We start from the raw sequence: 13,052 nt of genomic DNA on the forward strand, positions 1-13,052 counted from the left end.
AAAATAGACGGTATTGGAGTTGGGGGTGTATATTAGACTAGGGCTAGAGTTGAGGGGTGTAATATGCACTTCTCTCTTTTTGGAATCATATTTGAATGTAGTTTTTAAATGTATTATTTTGCTACATATAACTTATAGTTTACTAGCATAATGCCCATGCATTGCTACAAAGCCATAAAAAAGACAACTTGGAGATCATCAAAGGATGATGGTGTATTGGGCTTTACATGGTTCATGATTGGAAAGAGAGCAAAACTGATCGTGGAGTGAGTCAAGCTTTATTTATTTATTGGTGTGCAACACCTCCCCCTCCCCTGCCTCCCGGGTCGCACGCACGTCCGGCTCCGGGGGCTTCCCCAAACCCTAGGTCCAGCAGCCCCCAAATCCGCTCCCCCGGCAGCTCACTCTGTGCATATGAAAACTGAACCGAAAAACCATATCGAAAATAAAAACCGAACCGAATAAATTTTACGGTTTTTATGGTTTCTGGTTTTGGTATGGTATGAACTTTTCATACCGATTTGAACTTTGGTTTTTATGGTATATACCGAAAAACCGAACAGTTAACCGAATAAATCGAAGTAAAAAATAAATTTATATTTCTTGAGATGAACAACCATACAAGTTGTCATTTTTCTTGTACATGAGTCAAATTCCCTACTAAGCACATAATTTTTTCTTGTAAGATAGTCATTGTTCTCTTTTGAAAATGCTAAGCACGTCCATAACCATCAATAGATGAATCAGTGCATGCATATTTACTTACATATATAGTTATATAGTATTTGTGTAAAAGAAATATGTGTTTTGAGTCATAAATTTGCAAATTATTATTATGTCTTTTCAAATTCGCGTCAACTTTGGTTATTATGGTATATACCGAAACCATATCGAAATAATTTGGTATATACCAAAACCGAACAATATTTTAATTTCATACCGTATTTACCGAAGTATTGATACCGTACAAACCGAAAAACCGTATAAACCAAACCATGTAAACCGAATAAACCGAACGCACAGAGTGACCGGCAGCTGCCGCCGCCGGCGCTGGCGGTGGCGGCCGCGCCCGGCCGTCAAAGGCGGCGGGTGCTGGCGGTGCCCCTCGACGGTCTCCCTTCACGCGGAGTGGGTCATCCCCTAGGCAGCCATGGTGGTGGGGGTGACCGGCGGCGTGTCTCGTGGTGTTGGTCGCCCGTGCACGGCAGGGCGGTGGATCCAGGCGTGGTGTGCTGCAGGGTGGTGGATGTGGGTGGTGCGCCAGCTGCTGGTGGCGGCGGGCCCACCCAAGAAGGATCTTGGCGGGCAGTGGGTTGCTGCCTGCCTCCGTGTGAGGGGCGCGGTGTTGCCTCGAGAGGTCTAGCGTTGGGGTGTGCGTGGAGGTGCTGGTCAGATCTGATTCGGTGGCAGTCCCCTAGTGTGGCTGAAGGCCGAAGCGGCGGATCTGGGGCATGGTTGGTTGCGGCTGCTCCTCGTCCGAGTTGGTGGTGGTCTGGGCCACGTTCTCTCGGCAGTGCAGGTGGGGAGACCCATTGCAGCGCAGCTTCGACGGCAATTAGCTGTGGTGACAGCGGTGTGAGGCATCTCGGACAATGATGGCCGAAACCTGCAAGGTGTGGAGATGCGCGCCATTACGGATGAAAATCCTGCTCGGTTTTGTCCAAGCCGGCGGCGATGGCACCTGTGGGTGTCATTCCCCTCCCTGGAGGCGTTGTCGAGCTAGTGTGTCGTCATTCCCCTCGCTTCTTTGGTGTTGGCAGTTGTCTCCGGGCGAAAGCCTCGATTCGGTGTTGGATCGGTATGATGGTGTTGTCTTCAACGTCGTGCCTCTGTTGGAGCATCATGCTAGGAGACATGGAGTTCCTAGGTTGCGGTCCTCCGGTGTTCGTCGCTGCCCTGATCGTTCTTCTCTGACGCTATGTATGGTCGTCATTGGCGACTCCAACACGGTGTCTTCCCCGGGCTGTATCGATTTCTGCCATCCTCTCGCCACCTCCTAGGCTTCTAGGGGGATGGTGCGTCGACTTGAGATGCTTGGCGGGAGATGATGTTCTTTGGTGGTGATGACGTCGACAGAGACGCGGCTAGGTGCTTGATTTTGGGTAGGCCTTTTGTGTTGTAGCCGTATTGTAATGGGTGGCTGTCCTTGGACTAGCCGGATGTGGAGTTGTGCATGCTTGTTGTTCGCAACGAGTGGTAATCATCTTGTACTTGCAATTTTCTTCTTCTATAAAGCTAAGGTACGCAATTTGCGTACTCTCGAAAAAAAAAGAGCAAAACTGTAACGAAAGATCATGTTGCAGAAAAATCTTAAGCAACCATAATAGGTACTTGGCAAGATTTAGTAAGATAACATTTTGAATTTTGAAGCATAGGAGAACGGGCATGAGTAAGTTGAATGCACAAGATCATAAAATTGCAATCTGTTTGCTCTCTTCTACTATGATATAAAGCTGGAAGAATTCATTGGGCAAAGAAACTAAAATCAATAGTAGAAGAGATGTATCATAGTAGTCAGCAATACATCCCTATTGCTGGGAGACAATGTATCATAGATGTATCATAGTAGTCAGCAATAGGGATATAAAGCTATGATATAAAGCCGGAAGAATTCATTGGGCAAAGAAACTAAAATCAAAACCATACTTGCATTTAGAATTTGTCTTTTTGCGAGAGTGTTATTCTCACATAGGGATGTATTGCCGACTGCAATAGGTAAATGATGTTCAGCACGGAAAACTTGACTCCCCTAAACTTTAAAATTTGAGAAATTAAAGTTACGAAAAACTTGACTCCCCCAAAACATTCAAATTTGAGGAACTAAAATTCTGCACCTAGTGCTTCCCTTAAACTTAACTCTCGATAGAGTTGGGCCCCATGTGCAAGCCTCATTTCCTCTCCCTTTCTCCAAATCCACTCTATTTCTCAGCCAACTATGACTTGTACCGAAAAAGGCTTTCGCCCCGTTTTATATATAAAGCAACGACCAACAACAATCCGGTACAAACGCACGCCACCACAACACACGCACACACCCGAGGCAAGATACATAAGCGTTGAGCGCAGCAACACCACCCCAAGCACTACAAGAGCAACCGGGTCCTCGACCGTGAACACGTCACCGCGAAGAGATGAAGCCGCATATGACGAACCGTGGGCTCCAAGGCGGTGCCAACTATGACTTCTGGCCAGTGGATGATGTGCATGAGATCGCTAGGACCTTCGATAGATGTTGTACCTAAGTGATTTGATAGAGTTCACTGAGCGCGATGTACCGAGTACGAGGAAGGTGTCGAGAAAGTCGTCCTCCACGGGCAACGGTTTGGCCATTTCTTCGTATGAATGAGTTCTCCTCCATTCTCCTGGTGGCACGATGGTGTGGTATGAGACGACCTGATTTGTCGAACTTGGCGATGACAACCAGCAACGGTGCTTTTAGGTGGTTGCGGGCTTCTTCTCATCGTTGGCTGCAAGTGGCAGGGGTGGCGGCCGACGGTGCTGGTTTTGTGTGGCTAGGCATCCATCTTCCGCGACCCCACACGAACCAGGGATAGAAACGAGAGAGGCAAAGCATCCAGCCCCACGGGCGAAGGTTGGCGCGATGGGTGGACGCCGCCGCAAGATGAGGCGGCAAGGCTAATAAGGTGGCGCTCGGAGAAACTGGCTGAGGAGGAGAGAGCGGTGGGAGGAGGGAGAGCTCAGTGAAAATGCATTTTAGTTGAAATTGTGGTTGAATTTGTCGAGTTTAGTTGTAATTTGTCCAGTTTAGCTGTAATATGAGGAAAATCCAGGTGTAAAACCGGCGAGACACGCTTTGACCCAGAACCAGAAGGGCGAGATCTGGACGCCCTCGGGAAGAAGCGACGCACATTCCCTTTCCCTGCGGTGAAAAGCAGCTCTCGCCGCACGCAGCCACGCACGGCGTGAGCTCAGCTCACTTCCATGTTCCATCTCATCTCGCCCCTCCCTTTCCACTATCTCCAGTAAGTTTCGGCCTCGCTTTCCTTCCCGACCCGACCCAGCTCGCAATCGCAAGCCACACGCATCGGGTTTCCCTCAGCGCAGCGATCTCACCTCCCTGACCCGCTCCCTCCTCCCGCGTCACGTGTCCTCACAGCTCACCCCGCCGGCGGCCGGCCGCAGCGGCGCGCCCCCGACCCCCGACCAGGCGGAGCGCGGCCAGGGCAGGCGAGATGGTCTTCGTCTGGCTCGCCGCCTTCTTCCTCGTCGTCACGCTCATCGTGCTCGTCATCTTCCAGGTGAGCGCCCCCCCGCCCCGCCTCGTCTCCGCTCGCGGTCGGCTCCCCTGGGCCCCGGCGCGATCTCGCCTTGTCGTCTGTTAGCCCCCTGGCGACTCTGCCGAGATTTTGGGAAGGGGTGGGCGGCGGATTCACGCCTTCTCCCAGCCGAATTCTCCGGCGATCCGGGGTTTGGAGAGGGGCTTCCTAACCCCGGATTGCGGATTTGGAGCTTCTGGTTGGCTCGCTGGATAGCGCAGGAGCGCCAGGGGATTGGGTGCTGCTGCGTGTCCTGCTGCTGGTGCTGGTTCCTGCGCGGTGTCTGCGTCCAGATCTCCACATGTTCGTCCTGCGTTAGCCTGCAGTAACCCAGAATTAACGCCCGGCAACCGTCGTTTCTAGTCTTGCAGCTCTGAAAATCTCAGTTTCAGTTCTGAAAATCGATTTCATTTGTTTTGTTGGTAGACGCAGTAGGTGCTCCGTTAGGTATTTAGCACACAGTATGTTCAGTAAAAAAAAAGAATTGATCTTTATAAGGTCGTACTGACGATTTTGTTGTGGTGCCGTTTGTTCACCAAATGTGCAATCAAGCTCTTGTCCCAGTTTGGTAGGGCTATACGAGTTCCACCCTCTATCCTGCTACTTGTTAGTCTATCATGATACCTCTAGAGATCAGATCAGGTAGTGGATGGTTATCAACTTAGAATATCTTTGCAGCTTGCTTGATGTGAAACATTCCGTGTTCAAGTGCCTGATCTTTGCCCTTAGATTGGGTGATGTATCTAGCTTTTCTACTGCCTTTTCCCAAACCTTCTCTTTTTGTCACTGTATACTTTTCCCGGCTCCATTTTCTGCCTTCCTTTATCTAGCTTTTGTTACTGTATCCTTTTGTTGGTTCTAGCTGCAACTTATTCTGTGCTTAGATGCGCCCTTCATGGGAGATGAACGTTTTCAGCAAACTAGTTTTGATTTTCTTGTAGGACAAAGGGAAAATCGTTGATATATATCTCCATTGATTTTGATTGCCGAGTTGTTTTGGCATTTAGTATTTCCTAATGTTCCTGATTAAACATAGAACCTGACTACTTTTGTTTCATGTGAAGTGGATCGTTCATCCTTGCTTATATTGCTTTAGGTGGAATCTGCATGGCTCATTACTCATGTTTAACGTTTTAATCAACAACATTCATAATAAGTAAGCTTGGCCAGAAAGTTATTCTTGCTCCTGACGATGTGTGTTTCTTTTACAGTTGATGTGCTTGGCAGATCTGGAGTTCGATTATATCAACCCGTTTGATTCATCCTCTCGAATCAATAAAGTGGTTATGCCAGAATTTATAGTGCAAGCACTTCTAAGTGCATTATTCCTCTTATCTGGGCACTGGGCGATGTTTCTGCTTTCTGCCCCAATGGTGTACTATAATTATACATTGTAAGTGACTCTTGTCTTCTGTTTGCCTTACAATTTTTTAAACAACTGATATGTTTCCTCCAGGCTGTGGTCAGTATATTGTTTATTGAACACTAGCTGCTACATAACGTACCATGCATAGTTTAACAAATTAACTGGAAGTTCGAAATAGTAATATGCTTCAACTGAACACTGATACATCTATTTTATATTTCTATGTGCTGTTAGACTGTTAGCTTTGATAGAAATATTTAGTGATAAGGACCCAAGTCTTCTCCTGCTTCAGTCTTTGTACTTTACACATAATGTTCTGAAGGTGTTTTCATGATCTAAGTTCTTGGAAATTATTTTATTTTTCCTATGATATTTGGATGCACCTAAGTGCTGTGCCTGTGCTACAATATCGTCATGTTAGTTGGTGTGAAAATCTATGAAGGGTAGATTTATTTAATGGGCTTGCAAATATGGCGTCACTAGTTGGAATCAAGCAGCTAGTCATATACAGCTGCAAATTATACCTAACCTAAAATTGGCAATACATGCTCTGCAGCGAAGTTAAGAACATGACCTGCACCCTTAAAATTCTGATTTTGTCTCCATATATATATTGACTTTGGGACTTCAGGGCACTGACCTGCTGTCAGATTAAGGTCATTCACACACTTACTGTTTGTACTATCTGAATAACTTCTTTACAACAGAACATGGTGTCACACATAACCCTACTAAATCCGTTTTTGAACTAATAATTAGCTCTACTTGGTTGGGATGTACTCACTTCAAGTTTTGCATGCGCCTTTCTTGGTTTTATATGTTGCGAATAAGTGTAACCTTTTTTGTCTTTGCAGGTACGAGCGGCGGCAGCATCTTGTAGATGTGACAGAGATATTTAACCATCTTTCACGGGAGAAGAAGCGCCGTCTTTTTAAGATAGCTGCTCTTATCGTCCTCCTATTCTTGTCCTTGTTCTGGTAAACATAGCATATACCTGCATTATTTGCTATTCACTGCAAGTCTGCAACCAGCAAAGAAGGAAAATAACCGCCTCTTGTTTCTGTGCTTGTCTGCAGGATGATTTGGAGTGTACTGGAGGAGCACGAGTAGAATGAGAGAAAACACTGTGATTGTGATAGCTCAACCTGGTTCTGCAGCCGTTAGTTAGGTATTACGACGTGGTCCTCGTGGCCTGCTGAACACCTACTCCGATGCCGTTATTGTTCATATGAAAGCCCTTTTGGATAAATTTAGGGTGTCATGGAGAAACGATGCAAGCAGAAGGGCGAAAACTACGTGTCCGAGGTGCTGTTTGTTGCTCGCGCCTAGTGTGAAATCTCCTGCTGTTGTAGCGTGTAACATAACATGTAAGTTAGGAGCCACTCCCTCCTGTTTATTTGATCGTGCATCCGTTCATATGGGGCAAAGTAACTGCTGCGCCCAACTGTGCATGGTTTTGTTATGACCGACATTCTGTGTTTTGTGTTGCGTTGCACCGTTAAATGCTGTCGATTATGTTGATCCTGTGGTCGATTTGTGTAGTAGTTGATTTATGGGTATCCAAGCAGAGTAGGCATTTCAGTTTGGAGTGCAATCAGGAGTGCTTGGTCTATGTTTCAGTTGATTCATCAGTACCAAGTGGTATAGATATTCATTTATGGATGCATTTTGTTTCAGTTTATTGATAAGTACTGTAGTATACAGTACCAAGTAGTACAAGGTTTGTCGGAAAATACACAGGGGCTCCCAATCTGAAATTTGGGGATATCAAACTGGAGTCCGCAATCTACTCCTGTGTGAAGTTTCGTGAAAAAAATACCCCTGTGCAAATAAAAATCCATCCAATCAGTTTTTTCTATAAATAGATTTTTTTCTGTGTTTTTTGCCATGTTTCTTGACATTTTTTCATGAAATTTCAAATTAGATCAGAAACCCAAGTTTAATCTAAAAATCCCAATTTTTTTTCAAATTTCTCGGTATTTTTTTGAACTTAATGTAGCACCCATGTTCGTGGTGTTATCCTCTGCGCATAAACAAGCTTCGTGGTGTTATCCTCCGAGCATAAATAATTAGCTGAACTTGTCAGAAGAGTAGAAACTGTTTTATTTAAGAGGAATGAAAACACACCGCTAATCTGCCCATCGGCAGAACAGGAAAACCGTATGAGTAATGACAAGAGCAGTAATAATAGAACTAGCAGCACCACAAGAACTCATGGTCCATCCCTTCCTCCAGACCCATTCAACAAGTCCTGCAGCAAGCTGGCTTCTTTTCAGTAGGGCTCCACCGGCGCCCTGAAGTTCGCTCCGGCGTACACCGCCGCGTCGCCGAGCTCCTCCTCTATCCTCAGCAGCTGCAGCGAGCACAGAAAAGAAGCCTCAGAACACAGAACATGTAGCATGTGGAAACTGGAAAGATAACTATGGCGTCGCCACTGTAACGCTGAACTTCATGCCGCCCATATGTATACCTGGTTGTATTTGGCCAGACGCTCGGACCTGCAGGGAGCTCCAGTCTTGATCTGGCCCTGCAACAAGCAAGCGGAGAAAGATATGACCATGGTGTCACCCAATGCAGTAAAAAGTGTAAGGATTTGAAGCTCTGTTTCAGCCGAAGGCGTGGCCAGGCCGACCGAGAGGTCGGCGATGAAGGTGTCCTCTGTCTCACCACTGCAGAGAGCAGAAAATAATGTTCAGTGCAAACGGATCATATCACAATTGCAAAACCCTTTCGCCAAGAGTGGGTTGAGAAGCTTTGCAAATTTGCAGCGCTTATTACCTCCTGTGGCTCGCCATCACTCCCCACCCGGCGCGCTTCGACATGCTCACGGCCTCGATGCTCTCAGTCACCGAGCCTATCTGATTCACCTGTTCATTCCATATAAACAAAAGTGCTATTATTAGCATTATGGTTCTTTAAGAAAAGTGCTATTATTAGCATTATGCTACCTTGAGGAGAAGGGTATCTGCAATTGCACAAAGGGCAGTTGAGCATTATGAGAACAGGGGAGCAAGGTGGAGGTCTTACATCCTCCTTGAAATTCAGGTCATAGGTCTGGTCCTTCTCGCTGTAGAATTCAGAAGCAGCAACATCCATTCCAATGACCACCTGCCACACGTAGATAAATTCAATGTTATACAAGAATAAATAAATCTAATGGCTGAAACATGACCTAAGCAAAGAGGGAAAAAAAATACCTTTCCAGTGTAGCCAGCCTTGGCTATAGCTGCCTTCAACAGTTCCAGGCCCTCCTTGTTTTCCTGAATATATATGTGACGTTAGAAAATCGTATGTCAGCATTTGGATTCATCGTATTCGTCAGCTTCCTACCGGTGCCTACAACTTGTTTTACTCCCTCCGTCCCAAAATTATTGTCTTAGATTTATCTAGATACGGATGTACCGTATTTAGATAAATCTAAGACAAGAATTTTGGGACGGAGGGAGTACTATGTAGTCTGTACTCAGCTTCCTACCAGTGTCTACAACTTATTGATACAAGAGAGAAACAAGTGGGTCTGTCTTACCTGAATGTTAGGTGCAAAGCCACCTTCATCCCCAACGTTTGTAGCGTCTTGGCCATACTTCTTCTTGATTATGCTCTGCATACAAAATATATCAGCATTCATCCCAACTGCAAATTTTCTGAAGTTCAGGGACATGATCAAAAGGGTTAGATGTTGCGTTCACCTTGAGGTGGTGGTACACCTCAACTCCCATCTTTATGGCCTCCTTGAACGAGGCGGCGCCGGTCGGAAGGATCATGAACTCCTGTGTGTACACCAATTACATGAGAATCATCACATTTATCTGAAACATGTTCTGAAAATTCCATTTATTCATCCATGACCTGCAACTCCAAGCAGTATCCTTACCTGCATGGCGAGCTTGTTCCCGGCGTGAGAGCCTCCGTTGATCACATTGAAAGCAGGCACGGGCAGCACGAGGGTCTTGTTCCCCGCAAGGTTTGCAATGTGCTGCAAACAGATGACACTAACAGCTTCAGTATACTACATCATCTAGTAATTCAACTGATGGCTTGTGTAGGTGGTTTGAGTTTTCGCAGACCTGGTAAAGAGGGATCTTCTTGACCATGGCACCGGCCTTGCACACCGCGAGCGACACCGCGAGGATGGCGTTTGCCCCGAGCTTTTCATCGCATCCAAAGGAAAGAAATTTAAATCAGTATGAAAAGTGAACATGTTTTTTGAGAACTTATGCAGTGTCAGAATGAATAATCATTCGATGATGACGTATACCTTTTGTTTGCACCAGCCCCACTCGTTGGAGGTCCCGTCGAGCTGCTGGACCATGAAGTTGTCGATGTCGGTCTGCTCCGTCGGGTCCTTCCCGATCAGCGCCGGCCCGATGATGGCGTTTACGTTGTTCACCGCCTGAAATTCAGAGATGTCACGGTCCGATCAGCGTCGCTCAAGTATATATGCAGTAACTGTGACTGGTGAACGACTAACCTTGAGGACACCTTTGCCGAGGTAATCAGAGCCCCCGTCCCTCAGCTCCAAGGCCTCGTAGATACCGGTGGAGGCGCCGCTGGGCACGGCGCCCCTGGCGAAGCTTCCGTCACTGAGGCCAATATCCACCTGAACCCATATCAGTTAGTTTCAGAGAAACAGGGGAAGGAACGTGTTCAGAACAGAACAAATAGCGATGAATTCTTGCTGGGTACCTCGACGGTTGGAAGATCTGCCGCGCCTTCACCGACTGGATCGTCGTCGCCGCCGCCATGGATGCTGTCTCAAAACCTTGGATTTGCGTACGTGTCTGTTCGTTTATGGCTGTCTGTATGCGCTTGCACTTGAGGCGGGGTGGTCTGGCCTGGCTACTTGTAGTCGGATCCGGCTTGCCTTGCCTGCTCCCTTCCCATGCTCCCATCCGTGCTCCCACTTCATCCTACGGCTGTTATTTTCTCTTTTTCTTTTTTAATCTAATCATCTCCTGGACCCACTTGCCAGCGTTTCGCCGGACCTGTGGTCGGTGCACGTGTCTTGCCTGGGTTTGGTTGCTTGGAGGAGGGGGCAATACAGAATGGACTTGGGAATTAAGTTAGGCGTACATACGCATGTCTGCTTGATTTCCAAGCCCGCGGTTTTTTTTTTCCCCGGACAGGTTTGGCATTCACGCTGCGATTCTGTCGTGTTCAACAAGTCTACGATGATTCTGCTACCACTTATTTTGACGGGTAATTCTACTGCTACTTTGCATGAGTGCCTTGCAGAAAAGGAGCTGCCCTAAAAATGCCGTGGTAATATATTTTTTGCGAGAAAACTTTCATTCTATTAATTAACTGTCAAGATAGTACAAAAAACACCAGCAGTATGAATTACATCCAAGTCAGTAGACCACACAGTGACACAAGCACGGGAAGCGAGCCGAAGGCGCGCCACCGTTATCATCCCTCCCTCATCCTAGCCGAACAAACATTTTTTTGTAGTAGACAATCGGCAAGTTGTCGTGTTAAGGCTCCATAGGACCAGCACGCTAGAACGACAACCACCGCCGATAAAGAGAAGCATAGATCGGAAGGATCCAACCTGCAGCGACATAGACTAACGAAGACCGGATCCAAACGGATCCACCAAAGACACACGCCGACCGTATCACATGAGATCCGCCGGAGGCACACCTCCGCACGCCCTTCGGTGACGCTACAAACATCGCTGGGACTAAACAACGAGCTCAGCGAAAGGATGGAAGATATGTTGTATTACCTCCATCCCAAATTACTTGAGTTAGATTTGTCTAAATATGGCTGTATTTAAACATGTCTATATACAGCTGTATTTAAACAAATCAAAGACAAGTAATTCGGAACGGAAGGGTTATTTAGATGTGTGAACTTTTTAGCGAGGTGGGGCACTATGGTTAGGTCGGGTTAGGCAGCTCAGTTCTCTTGGAAGTTAATGAAAGCGAGGCCAAGAGAAACTTGCACTCCTCTGCCGCGGTGAGCCAATGAGGAGTGCAACTGTGGGAAGTACGTACGTAGCTGGTAATAATCAACCTCTACTTTCATCGTAGGGCCGGAATCTCGAACCTTGGTCCGGACAGATACATCGGGTGATTGTGACACACAAACTTGAGGCTTATACTAAAAAAATATAGTAAAAACCAAGTGGTGTGTGTAGTAGTGTTCCTGATGAAAAGTCAAGACGATATGATCTCCTCATTTCTTTTCCGTTTTTGCCATTATGTGCAGCAGTAGCGTTCCTGATGAAGTTTTTCCTCTGGTTTCCGCTGCTGTCGAAAACCGTTTCCCCCTTTACTATCTCTCTTGCCCAAGGAACTGGAACAGAGGAAAATTCCATCAGTGAGCAGATGCTCTGTATGCAGATATATAGATGCCGACTTCAGTAGTAGGTTGGTCAAAAGTTTGTCAAAATTTGTTGGCCAGCTATATTTGTTGGCTAGCCAGTGTTTTGGGCTTCTGAGATTATTACTCTACCATGTTTAGCTCGTGTGAACTTCCATTCTCTGATTTCCGCAAAGAGAGAGCAGGTTTTGCAGCATGCTCTGTTGCGTCAAGCTGGCATCATCCTAACAATGCCTAGGGTCTAAATTTTACTATTATCATTTTCTCAATAATGGATCCCACTTATAGCAAATGTATGAAGGGGCTGAGGGCGATAGCAAATATGATTTGTCAAAACAGAAGCTATATTGTTGGATAGCTAGCCAAGGATTAGGGTTAGCATATACAATTACAGCAATCTGCATATGTTGTGTGTTGGATCAAGTGAAGATTATGAAAAAAAATTCTGCTAATCCGTGAGACCTGGTCTCATAGAATTTTTTTCCATATATATAGTTTGTTGTCCTGTCCATCTCAACCCTTCCATTCTCTCAACAGGTTTTCCAGCATGCTCTGTTACGTCAAGCTGTCGTCATCCTCAAGTCCGAGCTTAATAATTATCATTATTTTTCAGCAATAATGGATTCGACATCCTTGCAAATATATAAGAGGGCGGTAGCGAATTCAACCACGCCTTTTCCTTGCAATTATTATGCAGACATTACTCTATTAGTTCAACGATGCAAGAAGCTGTGTGTGCTTTTGTACTGATTTGTTCGTAGAGATCAGGCTACGTTCCTCTATTATGACATGTCACATCATGTCGTTTTCAGAGTTATTTACCAAAAACCACCATAGTTGAGCCTTGGGTAACAACTTGATATCAAATTTGTGTCAGGGCACAAAAACTACCGAGACTACGCCTAACCTGTACCGCGTAGCACTAATTGTTGAATTTACTCATGAAAACAATGGTTCTGACCTATTGGGCCCACTTGTCGGGCTGACGTGGCAAAGGCTAAAAAATTGGCCAACTGACGTGGCCAAAAAATGAGTTGCGGCCAGAGAATGGCGGCGTGCACTAGAAGGTCTTCTTCATATCA

General features: G+C 46.2%; 2 protein-coding genes across 2 annotated transcripts; one reads left to right on the forward strand and one right to left on the reverse strand.

The window, feature by feature from the left end:
• The first annotated feature begins 3,908 nt into the window (after positions 1 to 3,908).
• On the forward strand, positions 3,909 to 7,305 carry LOC119287902 (protein cornichon homolog 4-like). Its single transcript, XM_037567522.1, has 4 exons — positions 3,909 to 4,259; positions 5,489 to 5,670; positions 6,498 to 6,620; positions 6,720 to 7,305. Exons 1-4 carry the CDS (start codon positions 4,194 to 4,196, stop codon positions 6,751 to 6,753), a joined length of 405 nt encoding a protein of 134 aa, XP_037423419.1. The 5' UTR covers positions 3,909 to 4,193; the 3' UTR covers positions 6,754 to 7,305.
• Positions 7,306 to 7,722: 417 nt separating this feature from the next.
• LOC119287901 (enolase 1-like) lies at positions 7,723 to 10,465 on the reverse strand. Its single transcript, XM_037567521.1, has 12 exons — positions 10,330 to 10,465; positions 10,115 to 10,243; positions 9,902 to 10,036; positions 9,711 to 9,791; positions 9,518 to 9,619; positions 9,333 to 9,413; positions 9,170 to 9,244; positions 8,841 to 8,903; positions 8,671 to 8,751; positions 8,422 to 8,510; positions 8,114 to 8,312; positions 7,723 to 7,996 (listed from the first exon to the last, which is right to left on the reverse strand). Exons 3-12 carry the CDS (start codon positions 9,953 to 9,955, stop codon positions 7,916 to 7,918), a joined length of 906 nt encoding a protein of 301 aa, XP_037423418.1. The 5' UTR covers positions 9,956 to 10,036; positions 10,115 to 10,243; positions 10,330 to 10,465; the 3' UTR covers positions 7,723 to 7,915.
• Between the last annotated feature and the right edge of the window lie 2,587 nt (positions 10,466 to 13,052).

The sequence above is a fragment of the Triticum dicoccoides genome, chromosome 4A (genome assembly GCF_002162155.2).
Source record: "Triticum dicoccoides isolate Atlit2015 ecotype Zavitan chromosome 4A, WEW_v2.0, whole genome shotgun sequence".
NCBI lineage: Eukaryota > Viridiplantae > Streptophyta > Magnoliopsida > Poales > Poaceae > Triticum > Triticum dicoccoides.